The sequence below is a fragment of the Lepus europaeus genome, chromosome 11, assembly GCF_033115175.1.
Source record: "Lepus europaeus isolate LE1 chromosome 11, mLepTim1.pri, whole genome shotgun sequence".
NCBI classification, from domain to species: domain Eukaryota; kingdom Metazoa; phylum Chordata; class Mammalia; order Lagomorpha; family Leporidae; genus Lepus; species Lepus europaeus.
Window position 1 is genome coordinate 85,074,532 of NC_084837.1, and position 25,803 is coordinate 85,100,334.

A 25,803-nucleotide genomic window follows, 5' to 3' on the forward strand; every position below is an offset into this window, starting at 1 on the left:
CTACTTTCTCTCCTGTAGCCTAATTAGAGATATAAAACAAATACATAAAATATTGTGGAATCATAAAAACATGATGTTCAGTACCCGTAAGAGAGCTCAGATCATCAGTATTGTGGGATTTAAGAGTAAAGAGAGATTAGTGATTACCAACCATTGCAGGGTGAGCACAATTTGGGATCTGTAGCATGGAAGGAAGAAGGGAGGGTGGCAAAATAAGGCTAACCTTGGGGGAATATAGAACAAAAGCCAACAAAATGGATATGAAGATAAAGAGGAAAAATGCATAGTGATCGATCCACAGGCTATTGAAATAAGTATTTATTATTAAGAAAGTAATCAGTTTTGCTTTTTTTCTTAGTAAACTCAATTCTTGATGGCTTGCTTACTTATATCTTTCTTTTATCATGAAAGCCAGATAAAAGTTGGTTGGAACTTTTGGTTGGTTTTAATTGATTGAAAGTTTCTAGGGTTATGTTTAAATGGATTGTGTATTAAGAGCGTAACCTGACAAACTGTCAATATCTGGATTTGAAGTTTCCTGTGTTCTTTCCAGATAGGCCGATACAAATATAATTGCATGTGTGGTTTTGTTTTAGAAAAGCCAGTGAAGGTTTGAAGAGTATCAACCCGGATGACACAGTGCCCTCCATGCGACTGCTGGCCTATGGTAAGTTAAAACTGCATGGTTTCATAACAAACTCAGAATTGGCATAAAAATCATTTTCGTATTTTGAATGTTTATAGGTTTCAAACAATATTTTATTACTGCCTTAGTCTGTTGTTTACTTTCCCAGCTTTTCTGGTTCCTTCCGTAAAGGAAAGTGATTGCTACTGATCCTTATCTGCATGTTCATTAAATATCAACTGGAGCATACACGGTAGTGAACTACCAGTTTCCAAGTGATTAACTGTTCCTTTCTCTGGATGTCTACCATGGCTTTGGCTGTAACTGGGAGGACTCTTCATAGTGATGTAGCTGATACCTCCGTGTACTATTCTTTCAGAATTATGTTTAAAGATTGGGCCTAGATCCCTAAATTGAGTCACCCCAGTTTGGCTTAGGGGTCATCTCTTCTCATACAGAGCTGCCCAGCTCAGCTCCTGTTCCAAGCCATCCAGCTTTATTGGCTCTGCTCTCATAAAGGCAACTTCAGCATCATATCCCCTCTGCCTCACTTGTTTCTTTTGTGCCTTTCTAGATCTCTCTCATTTATTTCTCTGTTGTGTTCCATTATTCATTTCTTCTCCTACCCTTTCTCTCTGCACTCATCATTTAGCCAAACATGCCTTTCCAGAGCCAGGTGTCTACCGTTTCAACGGCAGCATACGCGTAGTGTTTCCTAGTCTTTGGGAATCTGATTTGAAGAGAAATCCTAGCAGGGAAAGGGTTTAACAGTGTTTTTCTTCTTTAGTTTCTGGCTTGGGCTTTGGAATCATGAGTGGAGTATTTTCCTTTGTGAATACCCTGTCGGACTCCTTGGGGCCAGGCACAGTGGGCATTCATGGAGATTCTCCTCAGTTCTTCCTTAATTCAGGTATGTATCTCATAGGTGTGAATATTCAGGTTTTCTTGTTAAATGATCATCTTTACTGGAGTTTAGTGACTTAGGAATACAAGTGAATAGAAATTTACGGTACATCTTTTACTGGAAAAATACTTTTAGCCACTGTGATGTAAAGAACCTAGGAAAATAAAAATTTTAGAGTGATTTAGGATTTTAGAGTGAATTTAGCTTGTATAAAATTTACTTTTATTGGACTATACTAAAAGTATTTCTGTATGGTTGAAATTTTAGAAGTGAATTTTTATAGGTCATATGCATTTTGGTTTTATGATTTTATACTTATCTTCAGTAGAAGCCCTAATCATTAATTAATTTACCATTTGGGTGCCTTTTGAGGACAGGCAGTATAATTTAACCTTGAAATTGAAGGAAAAAAAGATGATAGATGAGTTGATGTTTTTATCCACAGATGTGATATAGAAGGACCAACTCATTTCAAATGGTTTTTTCATCCCCCAGCTAAAAATTATCATACTGCAGCAATCACAAATTTGAGTTGGTAACATACACATAATTAACAAAATTTCTCCTATCCACAAGAAGATTCTTTAAAAATTAGGAGAACCCCATTATATAGTTATCTCCATGACAATTATGCCACTGAAGTAGGTGATCCCATGTGCACGTTGTTTCAATTACATCATTATTTATTTAACACCCATAACAAACCTCCTCGAGGAGCTTACCCTGTGTAGGGGAATCAGACTAAAAAAATGAATAAGTGTTCCTTTAATATAATAGCCGAAAAGATATGAGTGTGACTCATGAAAACATACTGCTGCAGTACAGAGATGTTCTGCATGTCACAGTGATCCCAGCCCAATGACACTCACAATTCTCAAAGGACCCCTTGTTCTCATTTCACTTCAGGCCTTGGCCTCTCCCGTCTGGGTCACTAACAGCATCTCCTAGCTGATCAGTCTCCTGTGCACACTGCACTTTCTGTGTGAAACTGTCTTTTATCCTGCTACCTAACAAATCTTTCCCATTTCAAAACTATTTTGGCTTTCCAAGGTCTGCAGGATAAATTTAAGACCCTTTCATTTATCTGGCTACAAGGAAAGTATGTCAGTGGTCCTACTTAGTGTTGCCTCCAACATAGCGAATTATCTTTCTTTAAAATATTCCGTAATTATAACATTTCTGGCACATTTTTTAAGCATACTGAATGCTAGGTTTTTAAAACAGATGTAATATTAGTAAAATCCACTATAGTCTAATAAAAATTAATAAAGCATAATCACGAGAGGTGTTTCCCCTTCGGCTTTCTGTTTTCTTATACAGTCTGTTTCACTGTTAAGCAAAATTTTTTTTTTTTCCGAGTTTTGCCACGTTCTTTCACTAGATGGTGCTAATTCCCTTTAGTGAGTTAGACTGTTTTCATATGACTTCTTAGGTTTGTTAGCACTTGGGAGACTATATTTGTAATTTCTGTGAATTTAAGGAAAAATTCCATGTTCAGTATAACATATCTTGATATCATTAGCCAAGTTAGGATGGCAGAATAAACAAAGAATACTGGGTCACTGACTTATATCTGTTTCAGTTAATTGTGTGTTAAGATATTTGTGGGTAAACAGATTTTACAGGCAGGCATAGTTTATAAATAATGTGTATGTATAAGTTAATTTTTAATATTTGTACTTGTATAGTAGGCTAGCATTAAATTTTAATAGAATCATTGCTCTTTCTTGGTAAAACTGTATAGAGATAAAAATGTGGAAATTGGAGTCCTAAGTTCAAGTCTTACCTTGGCTTATTAACTTAGTTGTTTGGGTAATTCATTTGGTTATTTAACTATTCATTCTTCAACTAATTATTTTTATTGAGTGGGCATTATATCAAGCAATAAAAATACATCCTAGTTAATGTCTGCACATTCTACTTATAGAAAGAGAATAAAGACAATGTACAAATTCTGTACATAGAAGGAGAATAAAGACAAACAACCAAGTACAATGCAGTGTGATCAATCTGTAAGGTGGGAGAGCCTTGAGAATACAAGGACAGGCTCCAAGTCCCTCATGGATGGTTCAGCACTTTGCCTGCGTGGCATTTACCTCTGTTGTGATGAACTGACTGATGTAGCTTGTTGAAAGTGAGGTGCTAAGCCACAGGGCAAGACTCCATCTTGTCTTGTTGGCTGCTGTATCCCTAGCACCTGGTGGAGTCCTTTGTTTCTAGATAGCACTCAATAAATATCTTCTGAAAAATGAAAGCTAGACACAGCTGACAGAGGAAGTGTGGTTTGAGTAGAGATGTAATGAAAGACTACATAATAGTTAGGCGGGTTAAGGAAGGGGTTTGTCCAGGAAGAATGTCCCAGGTGGAGGGAGGAGTCCTCCCTGCTGGCTGGAGATAAAGGTTGGGCAGAGGGAGTGTGGTACTCCATCTAACCTTCAGTTTCTTGCTCTTTTCAGAAAGGGCAAAAATCATGCCTGTCATTTAGTAATTAAGCAAAATTTATTTAGGAAATATATATATTTAAGTGTTTTATAAACTCTAAAATGGACTAACAAGGGCTGGTGCTTTGGTGTATCTGATTTGAGTCCTGGATTCTCTACTTCTTTTTTTTTTTTTTTTTAATTTATTTTTTTTGACAGGCAGAGTGGACAGTGAGAGAGAGAGACAGAGAGAAAGGTCTTCCTTTTGCCGTTGGTTCACCCTCCAATGGCCGCCGCGGTTGGCGCGCTGCGGCCGGCGCACCGCGCTGATCCGATGGCAGGAGCCAGGGGCTTCTCCTGGTCTCCCATGGGGTGCAGGACCCAAGCCTCCACTGCACTCCCTGGCCATAGCAGAGAGCTGGCCTGGAAGAGGGGCAACTGGGACAGAATCCGGCACCCCGACCGGGACTAGAACCTGGTGTGCCGGCGCCACAAGGCGGAGGATTAGCCTAGTGAGCCGCGGCGCCGGCCTGGATTCTCTACTTCTGATCCAGCTCCCTGCTAATGTGCTTAAGAAGGCAGAGGGAGATGGCTGAAGTCTCTGGGCCCTGCCACCCACGTAGGACATGTAAAAGAAGCTCCTTGCTCCTGGCTTCAGCCTGACCCAGCCCCAGTTGTTGTGGCCATTTGGGGAATGAACCAGTGGATGGCTATCTGTCTTTCTGTTTCTCCTCTTTTTCTGTAACTTTACCTCTCAAATACATTTTTAAAAAAATTTTGGATAAAAAATATAACACTCTAAGCCATATTCTAGGATAATTGGTTTCATTCATGGGGAATAATTAAAAACAGCTGTAAAAATGTACATTTAAACAGGTTATGTTAAGAAATTAAAATTTTCCCTATATTGCCATTTGATTAAAAAATAAAAATGGAAACAACAAAAATTGCCACCTTATAAATAAACCTGAAACAGGTTGTTCAGGAATAAGAATGCAAAAAAAAAAAAAAAAAAAAAAGTGAAGACTGGAATGTGTAATGTTTCAGTCAAACAAAAAGGTTTGATCCATTCTGGCTCATAAACTAATATAATAGTGTTGATGATTTTGCAAATTCACCAAATCTTTTCCCCTACATTGGTTGTTTTGTGATGGATTCTCTTGAGTTCTCCCATGATTGCCCTAGTAACAGTCCACACACTGCTAATGAATACCAGATAGACCCAAAAGTAGATTCACTGGCCGGTGTTGAGGTTGGGGCTTCTGAGCAGCCACTCGCTGAGGAAGGTCATCCAGCCACTGTGCAGCTCGCACATGCGCAGGGACATCTGCAGGGGATGCCAGTAATATTTCTCTGCAGCATGGATGCGAACAAAGGACAAGAGTCAGAATTTCTCAAGACAAATGGTTGGATCAAAATAAAGCCATCTTTTATCCACTTTGTCATATTCTTTCCATAAAGATCCAATCAAGACATCAGGGTCTGCAACATTTCCTACCAAAGACAAGTAGACAAAAGGGGCTTCCAGCACCAGGGAATCATAGCAGAGCCAGGCGAGTACCCCGTGGCCGGTCTGTCCCCTCCTGCAGCCCCAGCACAGGTCCAGCACACCGTCTCCACCAGCAGCAGCGAGTGACTCACCATGACCCCAGCTTCCACCCTGTGCCTGTGCTTCCTGCTCCCAATGCACAGGGAACCTTGAGGGAGGGGAGGGAACAGAGAGTAAATAAATCTTAAAAAAAAAAAAAAAAAAAAACAAGGACTAACAATAGTATCAAAATAGAGATTTTTATTCTCAAGATGAAAAAACATTTAAGCAAAATAATTTCCGTAATTCTGTGTGGCACCTAGGTTTATTACTCTGAATTACCTCCTTCTTTACACATTAGGAGAAAAATGGCTTTAACTAGTACTCAATAAAAAACGGTATCTGTTTTTATCTTTTAAACATCCCCAAAACTTTTATAGATATTTTAGGCAATGTTCTTTTTTTTATAACATATGTTAGTCGTTTTATTTATTTTTAATAGGAAACTTTTATTTAATAAATATAAATTTCAAAAGTACAACTTTTTAATTATAGCAGTTCTTCCCCCCATAACCACCCTCCCACCCACAAACCTTTCCCATTCCATTCTTCATTAAGATTCATTTTTGATTATCTTTATATGCAGAAGACCAACTCTATAGTGAGTAAAGATTTCAAAACTTAGCACCCACACAGCAGCAGCTTTACCTTCTATGCCACAGCACCATCCCCTCTTTCTTTCTTTGTAAAATATTTATTTATTTATTTATTTGAAAGTCAGAGTTATGGGGCTGGTGCTGTGGCACAATGGGTTAATGCTGTGGCCTGAAGCACCAGCATCCCATATGGATGCCAGTTCAAGAACTAGCTGCTCTGCTTCCGATCCAGCTCTCTGCTATGGCCTGGCAAAGCAGTAGAAGATGGCCCAAGTCCTTGAGCCCTTGCACCCACATGGGAAACCTGGAAGAAGCTCCTGGTTCCTGGCTTTGGATTGGCACAGCTCTGGCCATTGTGGCCATTTGGGGAGTGAACCATCGGAGGGAAGACCTCTCTCTCTGTCTGCCTCTTGTCTTTCTGTGTAACTCTGACTTTCAAATACATAAATAAATCTTTAAAAAAATTAAAAAGTTACAAGGAGAGAGAGAGAGAGAGATCTTCCATCAGCTGGTTGACAGACCAGAAGGCCACAATGGCCCAGGCTGGCCAGGCTGTAGCCAGGAGCTTCATCCATGTCTCCCACATCGGTGGCAGGGGCCCAGACACTTGGACCACCTTCCAGTGCTTTCCCCAGGCCATTATCAGGGAGCTGGATTGGAAATGGAGTAGCCAGGACACTAACTGGTACCCATATGGGATGCTGGTGTCACAGTTACCCACTGAGCCACAATACCAGCCCTGAGTTTCTCTTTGTGTAGCATTTTAAGAATAATCTCTACAACCTGACAGTTTTTTAAAATGTGAAACTTTAAAATGAAAATCATGAGGCCAGTGCTGTGGCCTAGTAGGTTTAGCCACCTCCTGCAGTGCTGGCATACCATATGGGCACCAGTTTCAGTCCCAGCTGCTCCACTTCTGATCCAACTCTCTGCTGATGCTCCTGGGAAAGCAACAGAAGATGGCCCAAGTCCTTGGGCCCCTGATACCCATGTGGGAGACTGGGAAGAAGCTCCTAGTTTCGTCCTGGCCCAGCCCCAGCTGTTTGGGGAATGAACCAGTGGATGGAAGATCTCTTTTTCTGTCTCTGCTTCCCACTCTCTAATTCTGTCTTTAAAATAAATAAATAAATAAATCTTAGAAAAACAAAAAGAAAAATCTTTGTAAGCATGACTATCTCAGTATGTGTGTTACCAAATACCAAGGTGGCAGAGAAAATATGTATAACATCTCTTAGTGATATAAATAAAATGACTGACAATAGAGTTTAATCCAAAATTTTTATCCTTTCCTGGATTGATCATAATCCTTATTTCTTATAAGTTATCACAGCTGCCACAGTGTGATATGCTGTTCCTGTATGCTATTTCTGTCATCAATTTTGTTGTCAAATGTGTATTTTTTGTTATTTTTTTAAAGTTTATTTATTTGAGAGATTGAGCTACAAACAGAGGGAGAGACAGAGAGAAAGGTCTTCCATCTGCTGGTTCCCTCCCCAGATGGCCTCAACAACCTGTGCCAGTCTGATCCAAAGCCAGGAGCCAGGAGCTTCTTCCAGGTCTCCCACATGGGTGCAGGGGCCCAGGAACTTGGGCCATCTTCTGCTGCTTTCCCAGGCCACAGCAGAGAGCTGGATCGGAGAGGAGCAGCCAGGATGCTGCTGCCATATGGGATGCTGGTGCTGCCGGCAGCGGCTCAGCCTACTACCCCACAGCGCTGCCCCTTGTTTTCTGTTTTCTTTATATCAGTAGGATATTAGTCTTTCTTTCAAGCTACTCAGAAGACAATAGAAAGTTTTACTTCTTGGAATGTCCTTTCATGAAACCTTGGGCTATGGCAGACTCTAGTAGCCTGTGCCGTATTGTAAAGTATGCACGTCACAGGCGTCAGTGTAGAAATACCTCAGTGTACTGCATCATAATCTGGCTGAAAGAATGACACAGGCTGTGGCTCTAGCTAATGTTCCCATGGGTATGTTCCAGACCACCTTCTGAGTCACTGGTGTGTCTTTCCTCACCATGGGTGTGTGGCCAGTCTTTGTTTCTCTGCTGACGGCCTTTCGGTTCAAGGAGTCAAATGTCTTCTACTCTGTTCTCTGTAGGCCTTCTTTCTTCTTCATGTGTGAAACAACCCTTATTTTCTTCATCCTCTCCTGCCTTTAATTTTTGCAGTTTTGGGGGGTCCCCTTTTTTATCTTAAATTTCAGAGGTTTTCTCTCTCTCTCTTATTATTTATTTATTTTACTTTAGAAGTAGAGTTACAGACAGAGGGAGAGACACAGAGAGAGGTCTTTTATCCACTGGTTCACTTACCCCCAAATGGCTGCAATGGCTGGAGCTGCGCTACTCCGAAGCCAGGAGCTTCTTCCAGGTCTCCCACGCAGGTGCAGGGGCCCAAGGACTTGGGCCATCTTCTACTGCCTTCCCAGGCCACAGCAGAGAGCTGGATTGGAAGAGGTGCAGCTAGATTAGAATCGGCGCCCCTATGGGATGCCAGGGCTGCAGGCAGAGGCTTAACCACTCTGCCACGGTGCCGGGCTCACAGACGTATTTTTCCATAGCCATGATAAGCAGGATACTGCTCTGTGAAGATGCTTTGTGTTAGACAAAGTCACATATTTCAGACATCATCCAGTATTGTATGTTTCTTTTCTTTTCATTTTTTTTGAAAGTCAGAGTTAGAGAGCTTCCATTCACTGATTCACTCCCCAGAACAGGGGTTGGGCCAGGCCAAAGCCAGGAGCCAGAAGCTTCTTCTGGATCTCCCATGTGGGTGCAGGGGTTCACATGCTTGGGCCATCCTCTCCTGCCTTTCCAGACAGACTAGCAGGGAGCTGGGTCAGAAGTGGAACATCTGGGCCATATGGGATGCCAGCACTGCACATAGTGGTTTAACCCACTGCACCACAGTGCTGGCCTCCAGAATGGTGTATTTCTATGTTTAACCCGGTAGGAATACGTATTTGTGTGTGTGTGTGTGCACCGCATACAAAATTTATCACTTCAAAGTGAATAAAACCAAGCCATCTCCATCTTTCTTGCTCAGTTTAGCCGTCTTCATCAGTCACACCTTGGTCTTGCATAGCTCTGTAACTATGCTGGAAAGAGGTGCTGGGTGTTTAGCAATTACTGACCTGTTCTGTGCTGACTTCACCCCAAGGGTGCTCTTCACTCCTGGGATCACTTGTCTGCCCCTCCACAGCTCTTCTAAAGAGAGTCAGAATGTTCACGTCACAACCACCGCATTACACAACTTCTCGGAGAACTGTTCATGTTGTAACCTGTTTCCTTGGTGTACGCACATTTTTCCACCACTATTCCTGGAAGATTTTACTTCCCAGAACCTCACTTTTCTTATTGTATGCGTAAGTATTTGGAAATCTTGGAGTTCTTTTGAGCAGTTAATCAACCTTAAAGGGTAGACCTGTTGGATTTGATGACCTTTTTCATTTTTCTGAAGTCATCCTTAAAGACTTATGCTTGGATATTTTTTCTTGAGATTAAAGCCCATTGTTTCAGGTGGTAAACTGATTTTTCATCTCTAGTGGGGCCTTCTCTTTACATTTAGAGGAATAGCAATTTGAAAGACTGCTGACTTCTCATCATAAATTCAAGAGGAACAGAAAGACAGTGGGACAGCATTTTTAAGGTTGTGCAGCCCTGCATTCTTCCTCATCTCAGCTGATACAGCTCCATCCTTCCAGTTGCTTAGGCCAGTTATTTCACTGGGATAATTCTGAGTCTTTTGCTTTCCAACTACAGATCTTACCTCAATTTTCAATTAAATCCTCAAGTTCTTACTTGAGGGTTTGGCTTTGCTTTATACGTGGTGTCAGGAATAGGTGGTTTCAGAGCAAACATTTAAAGAAAAGGTAAATCTGATAGTGCTGAAACTATTTCAGACCAGAGACCGACCTGGCAAGGTCTTAATTCATTTCATGATGTCCATGAAGCATTAATGGGAAGTGATAGCATCGTGAGAGCCCCCATCCACTGCCTGCAGCCTGAAGGTCAGTTCCCCTGAGCAAATTGTACCACAGGCTCCTGTAAGCAATACCTGGGGCACCATGCTCCCAGTAGCAACTCTAGCCAATGCCTTTTTAATAGTTTTAGCACAGCACTTTGGGGACAGTAGTTAATACAGGAAGTTTCAAATGTATTTTTTAAAGATTTATTTATTTATTTGAAAGGCAGAGTTAGAGAGATCTTCCATCTGCTACTTCACTCAACAAATGGCTGCAACGGCTGGAGCTGCGCCAGACAGGAGCCAGGAGCTTCTTCCAGGTCTCCCACTTGGGTGCAGGGTCCCAAACACTTGGTCCATCTTCTGCTGCTTTCCCAGGCACATTAGCAGGGAGCTGGATCAGAGGTGGAGCAGCCAGGACTCAAACTGGCACCCATACAGAATGCCAGCACTGCAGATGGTGGCTTAACCCACTATGCCACAGTGCTGGCCCCTCAAATATTTCTTAATATACCACATATAAAAAAACAAAAGAGTTGTGTTTCTTCAAAGAGCCTTCCTAGGATCAACAAGCAGGAGTTAGAGCAGGGTTTCTCAGCCTCAGCACTCTTGACGTTTGGGGCCAGATAATTCTTGGGTGTGGGGGGGTGTTGGGCTGGGGGCACCGGGTGCTGCTGTGCATAGCATAGGATATTTAACAGCATCCCTGGCTTCTGTCCACTAGAGGCCAGACGTATTCTCCCCTGGGTCCCCAGTTGTGATAACCACAGATGTCAGGAAACATTTACAGACTGCTGGGGCTGGGGGTGGGGGGCAAAACCATCCCAACTGAGAATCACCGAGTTAGAGGGAAGGCAGACTTGATTTTGGTTTCAGAAGGAACTTCCACAGCAGCTGTTTAATGAAGTAAGGTCCTAAACTGCAGGCATTTGAAGTAGGATTGGTGTTTTCATTGCGTAGGGAGACTGGATGGGACAAATTGAAGGGAGCTCCTAATGCTGACTCTCCAAGAGATGAGTTAATTTGAGGAGAGTGTCTCATCATTCGTCAGTGTTGCTGGGGGACTTTAAACATAAAATCATATCCTTTGCATTCCATTCAGCTCCTAAACATGCTTTGGTAATGTTCTCATAAGTGTAAAATGGTAAGTGCTGTTTAAACACTGCAGTCATTTAAGTTGCCTTTGGGACATGTTCTTTATGATCTTGTTAGTATTAAGGGACACCACTGCACCTTTCTTACTGCCATGTAAAATTTGAGTTGGTTTCAAAGTGTATTTTTTTAATCTTGGAGAATATTATTTGTTTGGTTTTATGTATAATAATAAACCAGGTCACAGAATTGCCTTACAGTTTTTAAAGCAAAACATTTAAGTTAAATATCCATTGGGGAAAGTCATTTTCAGAAATATTAGCTAATTCTGGGACCTGACTCCTACTCATGCTAGGTAATTGGGGATCTCTTAAGAAATGTTGAGGGTTTCTGCAACCAGAGAGACAGAAAGTTTCCCTCTTCACAGAATCCTGAAACCCCACATCTTTCTGTTCCTTCGAAAAATGAACCAGAAGCTCATTTGTGTTCATGTCCTTCCTCTGGACTGTTAACACTGAGCCTTGGATTTTTAGAAGGCTTTCTCTGGCCATTGCTGCCACCACCCAGCAGCACCTCTTAGCTGTCTCTTAGCATAAATTAGAGATACACTGATGTTGTCAAGGTTAGCCAGATAGCAGCAATTTCCTTGTTCTCAGGGATCCAGTATGAGCATCAGTTGCTATTGCCCATTGTTTTTGCAATGATGGAAAAAGCAGATATAAGGAATGATGGAGAGAGGGACAAGTGTGAAAATGAGGGTACTTATGAATTTATGTGCTAGAGTACTTGGAGTATATTCATAGCCAAGTAGAAAATGTGTCCTCTTAGCTTGTTTAGAAATATGTTGGATTGAAACATTCTCCCTCAAGAGAATTTGGCTTAGAAGACTTTTTTTTTTCTTTTAAGATTTTATTTGTTGTTACTTGAAAGAGTTAAAGAGAGGCAGAGGCAGAGGCGGGGTGGGGGGGGTCCTTCCATCCACTGGTTCATTCCTCAGATGGTCGCAATGGCTAGAGCTGCGCCATTTCAAAGCCAGGAGCCAGGAGCTTCCTCTGGGTCTCCCACTGGGATGCAGGGGCCCAGGGACTTGGGCCCTCTTCCACTGCTTTCCCAGGCCGTAGCAGAGAGCTGGATTGGAAGCAGAGTAGGCAGGACTCAAACTGGCGCCCATATGGGATGCCGGTGCTCCAGGCGGCAGCTTTACCTGCTGTGCCACAGCACCGGCCCCGGCTTAGAAGACTTAAAAGAGGAAGGCCAGGGGCTGGCGCTGTGGCGCAGTGGGTTGATGACCTGGCCTGAAGCGCCAGCATCCCATATGGGTGCCAGTTCTAGTCCCAGCTGCTGCTCTTCTGATCCAGCTCTCTGCTATGGCCTGGGAAAGCAGTACAAGATGGCCCAAGTCCTTGGGCCCCTGCACCCACGTGGCAGCTCCAGCCATTGCGATCAACTGGGGAGTGAACCATCAAATGGAAAACTTCTTTCTGTGTAACTCTGGCTTTCAAATAAATAAATAATAAATTAAAAAAAAGAATTATTCAGCTTTCAGAATGTTCCAAAACATTAGAAATTATGGGAGCCCCTTTTATTGATCTGGATTATAGGCTAACTTTGATATTCTTTTAGCTTAGAGAGATTTTTTTTCCTACTGTTAAGAAAAATACTAAAACAAAACTAATTTTAGGGTTAGATTCATTGTAAGACTTTCATAACTTTAGGAACACAAGTTGAAAAAGATTTAGTAATTATGAGGTACTGATCTGGAAATACTATTAACAAATATTTGTAGTTGGACTTAATTCTGTTTACTAATGAGAAGTATCAAAGATATGTATAGCTGTAGCTGCATGTGTGTAGCACAATAGCACAGGTGTCCTGGACTCAGTTTCTGTGTGACCTCTTCCTAATTGTAGAGGAGATACCCAGCGCACCCAGTGCTCGAGTGTAGCACCTGTGACGGTAAAGGTTTATGATGACTGTTGAAACCAGCCGGAAAGCAATGCTGCTGTATACACATGCAGTCAAGAAGAACATAGAGTGTTTTAAGAAGTGCCTGAGGGACCCCTTTCAGATACCGTGTTAAAATGGTAAGCTGAAAGGATGGCGCAAGGTCCCATGGACTGTGCTGTGTGCACTCTGATAGCTCCAGTCCCTGCAGCAGTGCCTGGCTCACCCTGAGTAAATACAGGTGCTTGTATGGAACGATGGAAGAGGGGAGGAAGAAAATAAATGTGTGAGTAATACAAAGTCAGTGGAAGGAATAATCTATAAAAGTGAAGAATACCTTTTAAATATATGGCCAAGAACCAAGGAAACTTAGAAAAATCTGGTGTTCCTGTTTACCTCATGTTCCTATCTGATAGTGCAGCTCACTAAGGACCCTGGCTTATTCATCTTTGAATCTGCAGATCATAACACATAGTAGCTATCATTTATTGAAAAGCTATGGTTTTCAATAGCTATAGGCCTTGTGGTGCAGCATTACTGATTAAACTGCTTCTTGGCAGCCCATATGGGAATGCCAGTTAGAGCCCCAGCCACTCTGTGCTTCCATTCCAGCTTCCTGCTGGTACACCTGGGAGGCAGTGGATGACAGCCAACTACTTGGGTCCCTGCAACCCATGTGGGAGACCCAGATGGAGTTCTGGCTCCCAGCTCCAGCCTGGCCTAACCTTGCCTCTTACAGGCATTTGGGGAGTGAACCAGAGGATACTGTCTCTCTGTCACTCTGCCTTTCAAATAAATCCATAAACAAAAATCTTTTCAGAGACTGGCATTGTGGTACAGCAGGCTAAGCCACCACTTGCAGCATCGTCATCCCATATCAGAGTGCCATTTCAAGACCCAGTGGCTCTGCTTTTGACCCAGCTCCCAGCTACTGTGCCTAGGAAATCAGCAGATGGTTGGGAGACATGAGTGGAGTTCTGGACTGCCAGCTTCAGCCTGGACCTGCCCCATCCATTGCAGCCACTTGGGGAGTGAACCAGCAGATGGAAAGTCTAGGTCTTTCTTACTCTCACTCTCACTCTGCCACTCTGCCTGTCAAACAGACAAGTAGTTTTTAAAAATCTTTTTAAAAAATGTCTACAGTTGGGGCCAGTGCTGTGGTGCAGTGGGTTAAAGCCCTAGCCTGAAGCGCCAGCATCCCATATGGGCGCTGATTCTAGTCCCAGCTGCTCCTCTTCTGATCCAGCTCTCTGCTATGGCCTGGGAAAGCAGTAGAAGATGGCCCAGGTCCTTGGGCCCCCGCACCCACGTGGGAGACCCTGAAGAAGCTCCTGGCTCCTGAATTCGGATCGGCCCAGCTCTGGCCGTTCCGGCCATCTGGGGAGTAAACCATTGTATGGAAGGCCTCTTTCTCTGTCTCTACCTCTCTCTGTAACTCTGTCTTTCAAATAAATAAAAGAAATCTTAAAAAAAAAAAGTCTGCAATTGGGGCTGGATTGTGGCATAGTGGGTAAAGCTGCCGCTTGTGAAGCAGGTATCCCTATGGGCACCAGTTTGTGTCTTAGCCGCTCCACTTCCAATCCAGCTCCCTGCTAACAGCCTGGGAAAAGCAGCAGAAGATGGCCCAAGTGCTTGGGCCCCTACCACCCATGTGGGGGACCCCGATGAAGCTCATGGATCCTCACTTTGGTTTGCCCCAGCCTGGGCCATTGTGGCCATCTGGGTAGTGACCCATTGGATGGAAGATGTCTTTGTTTCTCCTTTTCTCTCTAACTTTGGCTTTCAAATAAATATATTTTTTAAAGATTTATTTATTTGAAAGGCAGAGTTACACACACACACACACACACAGAGATATCTTCCATCCACTGATTCACTCCCCAGTTAGCCACAACGGCTGGAGCTGTGCCGATCCGAAGGGGCCCAAGGACTTGGTCCATCCTCCACTGCCTTCCCAGGCCACAGCAGACAGCTGGATCAGAAGTGGAGCAGCCGGGGCTCGAACCAGTGCCCATATGGGATGCCGGCACTGCAGGCGGCGGGTTTACCCGCTATGCCACAGCACTGGCCCTGATAAATAATCTTTTAAAAATGTCTACAAGTAAAAAAAGCTGCAGCTTATCAACATTGTTTTTTTTTTTTTTTTTGCCACAACCAGGTGAGGCATTATCCTTATTTGAGAAATAAAGGAAGTAGAAGTTCAGACAGTTTATTTATTTATTTTTAGTTTTTATTTAATGAATGCATTTTTTAAAGATTTATTTATTTATTTGAAAGTCAGAGTTACACAGAGAGAGGAGAGGCAGAGAGAAAGAGAAAGAGATCTTCCATCTGCTGGTTCACTCCCCAGATGGCCTCAATGACCGGAGCTGTGCCAATCCGGAGCCAGGAGCCTCTTCTGGTACTTCCACGCAGTTGCAGGGGCCCTAGGACTTGGGCCATCCTCTACTGCTTTCCCAGGCCATAGTGGAAAGCTGGATGGGAAGTGGAGCAGCCAGGACTTGAATCGGTGCCCATATGGAATGCCGGCACTTCAAGCCAGGGCATTAACCCGCTGAACCACAGCGCTGGCCCCTAATGAATGCATTTTTTCATAAATACAGCTTTAGGAATATACTGGTTCTTCCCCCATACCCACCCCCCAAAGCTCCCATCCTACCTTCCTCTCCCATCTCCTTTTTCATTTTCTTTAGTATGACTTTATATACAGAGGACCAATTCCATGCTAAGCATAGACTTCAACAATTTGCACACACACACAACATAAAGAGTACAATTTGGGGAGAAAATTTGTAGTCAATTCTCATATTACAATTCATTAGGGACAGAGGTCCTACATGGGGGAGCAAGAGCACAGTGACTACTGTTGTTCCTTTAACAATTAACACTCTTTTTTATGATGTCAGTGATCATCTGAAGCTCTTGCCAGACAGTTTAAATAGCTTGCCCAGTGCCACACAGTGGAGCTGGGAATCCAACTCAGGATTGTCTGACATCAGAGATATTTTTTTATACAGTTACATAGCAGAGAGCTGGATCAGAAGAGGAGGAGCCTAGGCCGGCGCCGTGGCTCAACAGGCTAATCCTCTGCCTAGCGGCGTCGGCACACCAAGTTCTAGTCCCGGTCGGGGTGCCGGATTCTGTCCCAGTTGCCCCTCTTCCAGGCCAGCTCTCTGCTGTGGCCCGGGAGTGCAGTGGAGGATGGCCCAAGTTCTTGGGCCCTGCACTCCATGGGAGACCAGAAGAAGCACCTGGCTCCTGGCTTCGGATCAGCGCAGTGCGCCGGCCACAGCGCGCCGGCCGCGGCGACCATTGGAGGGTGAACCAACGGCAAAGGAAGACCTTTCTCTCTGTCTGTCTCTCTCTCTCTCACTGTCCACTCTGCCTGTCAAAAATAAAATAATAAAATAATAAAAAATAATAATAAAAAAAAGAAGAGGAGCAGCCGGGTCTTGAACCGGTGCCCATATGGGAAGCTGGCACTTTATGCCAAGGTGTTAATCTGCTGCGCCACAGCGCCAGCCCCTGACTTCAGAGATATTACACATAATCCTCAGGCCAGACTTTTTAGATGTGCACTGAGTATATATTGAATATGTTGCTTTCAATGGAAAGGTTAAGTGTCAGGAAAGAATTCACTGAGGAGAAAACATTTGAACTGAATTTTTTTTTTTTTGACGGGCAGAGTTAGTGAGAGAGAGACAGAGAGAAAGGTCTTCCTTCTGCTGTTTCACCCCCAAGATGGCCGCCACGGCCGGCACACCGTGCCGATCCAAAGCCAGGAGCCAGGTGCTTCCTCCTGGTCTCCCATGCGGGTGCAAGGCCCAAACACTTGGGCCATCCTCCACTGCCTTCCTGGGCCACAGCAGAGAGCTGGACTGCAAGAGGAGCAACCAGGACAGAATCCAGCACCCCAACCAGGGCTAGAACCAGGTGTGCTGGCGCCGCAGGCGGAGGATTAGCCTATTGAGCCGCGGCGCCAGCCTGAACTGGATCTTAAATAAATGTTAGCTTTGGTTGCAATGAAATGGGGACAGATGGTAATGAGGGGTAGAGTACTCAGGCAAAAGAGATTCTGTTACAAAACAAGGAAAAGACACAGAGGCGTAGTCCAAGTGAAGAAGAGTTTGAGTTTTGTGCTGTAAGATGCATTTGAAGATGAATAGAGGATATGTTGTCAGGATACTTTGGGTCTGGAGTGTAAGAGGGCCTTGAATGCTAGTTTGTTTATTTTTAAAGTGTATCTTTTTGTTTTGTTTTAGATTTATTTATTTATTTGAAAGTTATAGAGGGGAGGCAGGGAGAGAGAGAGAGAGAGAGAGAGAGAGAGAGAGAGAGAGAGAGAGATATCTTCAATCTACTGGTTCACTGTCCAAATGGCCACAACCATCAGGGCTGGGCCAGGGTGAAGCTAAGAGCTTCTTGTGGCTCTCCCACATGGGTACGGGGCTCAAGCACTTGGGCCATCTTCTACTGCTATCCCAGGTGCATTAGCAGGGAGCTGGATCAGAAGTGGAGCAGCCGGGACTCAAGCTGGTGCCCATATGGGATGCCAGCATTGTAGGTGGTGCTTTACCTGCTGTGACACTGCGCCAGCCCCTTAAATGCTAGTTTATGGTATTCAGACTTGACTTTGGAGGCAAAAAAGACCAGGAAAAATGGACATAGAAGTTGGAAGAAAGATGATTTCTTAAAGATGCATGCCTAAAGCTGGCAGGATAGTGCTCTTTTGGACAAGTATAGATGGAAGATCCCATACGTAAGAGCGTTTCCCGAGTAACAGAACTGTAAGGCTTGCCTAGTATTATAATTGAAAGGTCTCAGTCATAGCAATAATGCAGAGAGAGAAGGACCAACATAAGCTGCTGACAGATGACACGTTAGTACCATTCGTTCTGATGTTTGATTGACATTTTGGTTTTATGAAACCCTTATGAGTATGAACACTTTTTGATGAAAAGTGTTAATGTTTGCATTTGTGCCAGTTGCTGCTGTGGTCCTTTCTGACACAGAGAATCTTTAAAACTGAACATCTGGGCGTCTTCTGTAGTCTCAACCTCAGCAGGCACCCATCTTCAGGGGAGCTTCCCTTTCCAGGCTCATCACTGGGACTAACATGCATCATTTTAGTTAGTCTGCCATCACTTCAATTTTTTTTTTAAAGATTGATTTATTTATTTGAAAGAGTTACACAGAGAGATAAGGAGAGGCAGAGAGAGGTCTTCCATCCGCTGGTTCACTCCCCAGTTGGCCGCAATGGCCGGAGCTATGCCAATCTGAAACCAGAAGCCAGGAGCCTCTTCTGGTACTTCCACGCGGTTGCAGGGGCCCAAGGACTTGGACCATCCTCCACTGCTTCCCCGGACCATAGCAGAGAGCTGGATCAGAAGTGGAGCAGCCGGGTCTCAAACTGGTGCCCATATGGGATGCTGGCACTGCAGGCGGCAGCTCAAACCACTATACCATGGTACCAGCCCCACCTCAATGTTTGAAAAACTCTCCCTTTGCTTCTAGTTTAGTTAAAAATATTTACCATCATTTACCAAAATGACACCATTATACCAGATTTAACAGCCTACTTTCCTCTAACCACAAGAGTTATGTCTTTTTAATATTTTATTCATGTTTTTGACTGCATATAAATGAAATAATACATGTTTTTCCATGGTACTTTAAAAAATTGTGTTTATTCGAAAGTCAGAGAGAGAGAGATAGATCTCCCATTTGCTAGTTTACTCCCCAAATGCCTGCAACAGCTAGGCTGTACCAAGACAGATACAGGAAGCAGAACTTACCCAGGTCTCCCATATGAGTAGCAGGGATCCAACTACTTGAGCGGTTACCTACTGCCTCTCAGGATGCACGTTAGAAAGACGCTGGAATTGGGGCGCCGGATTCTGTCCCGGTTGCCCCTCTTCCAGGCCAGCTCTCTGCTATGGCCAGGGAGTGCAGTAGAGGATGGCCCAAGTGCTTGGGCCCTGCACCCCATGGGAGACCGGGAGAAGCGCCTGGCTCCTGCCATCGGATCGGTGCAGTGCACCGGCCGCAGCACGCCAGCCGCGGCGGCCATTGGAGGGTGAACCAACGGCAAAGGAAGACCTTTCTCTCTGTCTCTCTCTCTCACTGTCCACTCTGCCTGTCAAAAAAATAAAAAAAAATAAAGAAAAAAATAAAAAAGACTCAAAAAAAAAAAAAAAAGAAAAGAAAAGAAAAGAAAAAAAAGACTCTGGAATTGGGAATGAAGCAGGGGCTTGGAGCCAGGCACTCTGATATGGTTTGCAAGTGACCTAAGCAGTGTCTTAACTGATGCAACACAAGCCCACCCACACCCCCAGTCTATTTTTCTGTTTCCACTCAGCATTGGATTCTTGAGGTCATTTATAAAATAGATCATATAGTGTTCCATTATGTGAAAGCCTTATGATTTATTTATTCATTCTACTAATGATGGGCATTTTTGTATTATAAATACCTATATTACAAAGTGAGCACTGATATTCTTTTTTTAAAAAAAATATTGATTGATTTATTTGAAAGATTTGTTGATTTATTTGAAAGGCAGAGTAACAGAGAGGCAGAGGCAGAGAGAGGTTTTGCATCCACTGGTTCACTCCCCAAATGGCTGCAATGGTCAGAGCTGGGCTGATCCAAAGCCAGGAGCCAGGAGCTTCTTCCAGGTCTGCCATGTGGGTACAGGGGCCCAAAGACTTGGGCCATTCTTTGCTGCTTTCCCAGGCCATAGCAGAGAGCTGGATTGGAAGTGGAGCAGCTGGGACTCAAACTGGCACCCATATGGGATGCCAGCACTGCAGGTGGTAGCTACACCAGAGCACTGATATATTCTTGTGCATATTTCTTTATGCACAAACCGTCAAAAAATACAAAAAATAGAGTAAGAAATACTCTAGAGCAGTGGTTTTGAAACTTGACCATGCATTGGAGTTATCTGAATGGCTGTGTAAGTGCTACCCTGGGCTCCTGCTGCCAGTGCTCCCTATTCAGAAGATAGAGGGCATATCCTAATAATTTGTGTTTTTAGCAGGTTCCCTGCTACCTGTGACCCAGATTGCTTCAGAATATAGATTAGTGGGAGAATTGCTGGCGTGAAGCAGGGAATATAAAATTTCCTTTTGAATTAGCAATGCCAGATTGTTTTTCTAGTAGCAGTGTGAAAGAAAATTGTCAGACTTGAAGTTTTGCCAGTCTGGTGGGTGTTAGTGGTTTCTTCTTATGTGGCCAAGTTGGGAAATATATATGCCTTCCTTTTTTCATGTTAAGTCTTGCAGAGTATATGGAACTTGCTTATGTTTAGCAAAGAATGTTACCCGAGATGCAGGACACACAGGCACACACACAAACATTATTCTACATAGAAACCCTGTGGGTATTGATCCAATTCAGGGCTTGATGCCTTAGAAGAATATTAGATAATTCTTATGAATTTTAATATTATGTTCTTCCATTGGCCTTTTAAAAAAGGACTCAAGGAGAAATTTCATTTTAGTGAGGAAATTTATATAAACAGGAGATGTTCCTTTTAATTAAGAAAAATCTCTCGCAGGTAGTATGGAAGGCAAATTGGGAAAACGCTGGTTAGACTTCATTATCATCTCACTGACTTCCTGGGGAAGCTGCTTCAAGCTGGCTTTTTGCTGAACAAGTTTGCGTTCTCCGTGAGGAGCTGCTGCGGAGATGTTCCCTCGTTCAGAAACACTGCTTTCTCAGCCAGCATTGGAGCACGCGTGTGTCAGGCCCTGCTTCTGGATGCTGCTCAGACTGACGGCAGGGCAGGGCGTCTGGTGGGCTTTGGTGTCTGCTGCCTGTGTGGCTGGCACTAATGGTCAACTGTCTTTCAGCTTTCATGACGCTGGTCATCGTGCTGCTGCACGTGTTCTGGGGCGTTGTATTTTTTGACGGCTGTGAGAAGAAAAAGTGGTACATCATTCTTATAGTCTTCCTGACTCATCTGCTGGTGTCAGCCCAGGTGAGTGTTGTCACTGTACTCCAATTGTTTTTTGGAAATCAAGTCCATAGACGATTCTACTCTAAGTGAAATAAATGATCATGGGGAAATTCAGGAATGTCATTTAAATGAGTGACTCATCTAAGCCTTACTACAAGCCACGTAACGTTTTGGTGGGTCTCATTAAAGAGTTTCCTGTATCGTTTCTTTAGTGGACACAGTCCAAGCTGAAACCGTCCGGCATTGCGTGCTTCCGGAGCACATCTGAAGCAATTTCCATCTTATTTCAAACCTTTAAGATACACATTTTAATGGTTTTGTACTATTATATAAAAACCACAACCTGTATCACTGGTTTGTTATTTCTATTTCTTTGATTATTATAATACTATCTTTAATACTCTTTTTTTTTTAAATTTTTTTATTTTTTGACAGGCAGAGTGGACAGTGAGAGAGAGAGACAGAGAGAAAGGTCTTCCTTTTTGCCATTGGTTCACCCTCCAATGGCTGCCGCGGTTGGCGCGCTGCGGCCGGCGCACCGTGCTGATCCAAAGGCAGGAGCCAGGTGCCTATCCTGGTCTCCCATGGGGTGCAGGGCCCAAGCACTTGGGCCATCCTCCACTGCACTCCCTGGCCATAGCAGAGAGCTGGCCTGGAAGAGGGGCAACCGGGACAGAATCCGGCACCCCGACCGGGACTAGAACCCGGTGTGCCGGCGCCGCAAGGTGGAGGATTAGCCTAGTGAGCCACGGCGCCGGCCTCTTTAATACTCTTGTGTGACACTTTTCTCATGTGTTGTTTAGATTTCAAGGCATAGAATTATGAAGTTGAATGGCATAAACTTTTTAGACACTTGCTGTGCCATCTTACTCCTCTGATCAGTAACAAGAATGCTTCACTCTCTCCTCACTGACATTATAATACTGCTGGTTTTCAAAATACAGGTTTTCCCTTTTTTTTTTTTTTTAAATTTTTTTTGACAGGCAGAGTGGACAGAGAGACAGACAGACAGAGAGAAAGGTCTTCCTTTTGCCGTTGGTTCACCCTCCAATGGCTGCTGAGGCCGGCGCACCGCGCTGATCCGAAGGCAGGAGCCAGGCGCTTATCCAGGTCTCCCATGGGGTGCAGGGCCCAAGCACTTGGGCCATCCTCCACTGCACTCCCGGGCCATAGCAGAGAGCTGGCCTGGAAGAGGGGCAACTGGGATAGAATCCGGCGCCCTGACCGGGACTAGAACCTGGTGTGCCGGCGCTGCTAGGCAGAGGATTAGCCTGTTGAGCCACGGCGCCGGCAGGTTTTCCTTTTTTTTAAGATTTTTTTTTTTTTTAATTTGTTTTACTTGAAAGTCAGAGTTACACAGAGAGAGAGAGAGAGAGAAGGAGAGCAGAAAGAGAGAGGTCTTCCATCCGCTGGTTTACTCCTCAGATGGCTGCAACGGCCAGAGCTGTGCTGATCCAAAGCCAGGAGCCAGGAGCTTCTTCCAGATCTCCTACATGGGTGCAGGGGCCCAAGGACTTGGGCCATCTTCTATTGCTTCCCTAGGCCATAGCAGAGAGCTGGATCTGAAGAGGAGCAGACAGGACTAGAACCGGTGCCCATCTGGGATGCCAGCACTTCAGGCCAGGGTGTAAACCCATTGTGCCACAGCACTAGCCCCTCAAAATACAGTTTAAAAAACTTGATACGTTTCTGAAGTAATGTTTGGTGCTTTGGCTCTGACTTTTATTGCGATTTATTATATATGATGGGTCTTCAAAAAGTTTATGAAAAATGTGTTTTCAGAAACACTGCATGAATTTCAGGTTTTTTTCCCCTTTGCACTGAAATAAGCTTATCTTTTAATTCCATTTTCCATAAACATTTTGAAGGAGCTTTAAATTTACAGCAGAATGACCCCTGAGACCACCTGGTCATCTCTCACCTGAACATTTGGAAAGGTTTCTCCTGGTGGCACCATACCTAGTGATTCTTTATTCTCCATCCATCTAGAGATTATAGCAGCTTTTCTTAGGCAGAGCCCCTTGCCCTCTGACCCATCTAATATGCAGTCTTATTGCTCTGCTCGCCCCCATCTAAAACCTTTCAATGGTGCAAGATGATAAAGTTACCTTTAATATGATGTCACGGGCATAAAGCCAAGTCTTTGTGAGGGAAAAAAATGGCAAAAGAGAATACCTTAAAATATTGACAGATGTTATCTCTAGGGATTGTGATTGTGGATCCTCTTATACTGTACAGTTTGTCTTGTTCTAAATTTTCTACAACTCATTGCTTTTATAATCAGAAAAGAAGTTTCATGATAAAGCAGGTAAACTTACAAATCCAATTAACCATTCATATATTCAGCAAACATTACATTGAGTGCCTTCTTTGATCCCTGTCTTTATAATTGAGTAGGGAACTATAGGTGGTAAATGGTAACTATAATAAATAAGGAATTTTATAGTATGTTAGATGGTTGGTGCTATGAAAAAAATAAAGTAGAGCAGGGTAAAGGGATCTTCAGAGTGTGGGTAGGGGGAGGGGACATCACATTTCTTGATGATCAAGGTCGGCTTCATTGTGAAGGTGGCATCTGAGGAAAAAAGTAAAGTAGAAGTGAGGGAGTTGGTCGTGTAGCGCTCTGGAAAAATAGCATCCTGGGCTGAACAGGTAGGGCTATAGTCATAAAACTAAAGAGTGTGGTTGGCATGCTTGGGGAGGCCAAGGTGAGGTCAGAAAGAGCAAGGGGGAGGTTGGGAAGAGACACAACTCGAGAGTTGATGGTGAGAGGGGAGTGGGAGGTTTTAAGTGAGATCCACACCCACACCTAGATAGTATAGGGCTTTGACTTTGGCACTCAGTGAAATGAGCCATTGTAAGGTGATGAGGAGAGGGACATGGACTCAGCATTGCAAAAGGTCCACTTTGCTGTGTTGAGAGTAGATTGTGTGTAGTAAGGGAGAGATCACAGTCATCAAGGAGAACAGTGATGACTTGGAAACTGTGTTTCCTGACAGCCTGGGTGAGGCTATTTCAAGGATTTTGGCCTGGATAACTGAAAGGATGGAGTTGCCTTTTTGAGCTGAGATGGGGAGCCTTGTGCAGGGAGGTGAGGAGTTCTGTTTTGGGCACATTGCCTTGGAAGTGCCTGTTAGATATCTTAGATGAGATGTGTCAGGTAAGCAGTTGGATGAAAACGCCTGGAACTGGGGAGAGAAATCTGGGCTAGGCCTAAAGAGACAAGGTGAAATTGAGCCCCAGGACGCTTGAGCATTGAAGCTGGGGAGAAGTGGTGGAGCCAGCAAAGGAAACAGAAAGGAGGGACAGAGAGGCGAGGAAATCCAGGCCTGGAGTCAGGCGTCCTGGAAGCCAAGTGTGTAATAAAGAACAATCAACTATAGTGGATGCCTGTGCATGCAGAGCCTTTGTTTGACATAAACGCTTGCCTGTCTTCCTATTGCAAAACTTGCCTCCTGCTGCTCCCTACCATTCACGTCATATCCTTCATCTGAAGTGGTCCAGTGTAGCTTCTTAACAGGCAGCTTTTCCCCCCTGCTGTTGGTGTGATTTGTCTCCTCTTAACCTAGGTCTGTTTGGAAAACTATTCATTTTATGTGAAGCCTGGGAAAGTTGCATATTCCAGACTCATCACTCACTAATCACTGGACTTTATTCATAGCTGTTATAACACTTATTCTTGGCTCGCGTTACTTTATTTAATGTAGTTTTTATAGCTCTCTTAACTAGAACATGATCATCCAGGATGAGACTTTGTCAATCTTTGTATCCTCAATTCTTGGTACAATAAATGTTGGATATTAAATGATTGATGTTCTTCTCTTTAATGATCAAAAAGGAAGTTTGAAAGATTACATACCAAAATGTTAACAGTAGTTATCTCTCAGTGGCAGATTTCAGAGAACAATTGTGTGAGTGTGTGTTTTAATTTAACATACATACAGAAAAGTATACAAATCTTGAGTATACAGCTTGGTGAACTTTCCCATCGTGAACTCACAATGTATGTAACTCATACCTAGTTGAGAATCAAAGCATTGCCAGGACACTGGAGCTTCCCTGAGCCTCCAATTATCACTTCCCCACTAAGAGTAACAAGGATCCTGACTTCCAAAACCACAGCCTGGCTTTGCCTTTGGGTATTTTCTGTAAACGGAGCCATACTGACTCCTTTAGCTCAAAATTATGTTTGTGAGATTCATCCTGACATAATTCTAGATTGTTCGTTTCTTTCTGTATGGTATACCATATACCAGAATTTATCCATTCTACACTATTTATGGTGTTGCCAGTTTTTAACTATTGTGTATAGTATTGCTATGACTATCTCCTGTGTGTCTGTGGTGAACATACATACGTGTTTATTTTGGACATACGCCTAAGAGTAGAGCTGCTGGGACGTGGGGTATTTGTGTGTAGGCTGTTTGTACTGCTGAATTTGTCAGAGTGGTTACATCGACTCCCACTCTGAGTTTGTGAGTTGCACTTTCTTTCCTTCCTTACCAGCACTTAGGATGGCTTTCTCTTTATTGTTAGCAATCCTGCTGAGTATATAATGGTATCAAATTAAACTTTTAATATGTGTTTTCCTGATGATTAACGAGGTTGAGCAAGTCTTCGTGTGTTTATTGGCCTTTTGGGTAATTCTTTTGTGGAGTTCTTGTTCAGCTCTTTTGCTCATCTATTGACTTGCCTTTTTATTTTTGATCT

At 43.6% G+C, this 25,803-nt stretch overlaps 1 protein-coding gene across 3 annotated transcripts in view; it reads left to right on the forward strand.

Annotated features, from left to right (window-relative positions):
• APH1B (aph-1 homolog B, gamma-secretase subunit) overlaps positions 1 to 25,803 on the forward strand; it is an 85,815-nt gene that overhangs the window by 12,560 nt on the left and 47,452 nt on the right. For all 3 annotated transcript variants that reach the window (XM_062206089.1, XM_062206091.1, XM_062206088.1), the window contains exons 3-5: positions 597 to 667; positions 1,413 to 1,535; positions 20,987 to 21,114. In XM_062206089.1, coding sequence (XP_062062073.1) covers positions 597 to 667; positions 1,413 to 1,535; positions 20,987 to 21,114 — 322 coding nt within the window. The remainder of the gene's footprint in view (positions 1 to 596; positions 668 to 1,412; positions 1,536 to 20,986; positions 21,115 to 25,803) is intronic.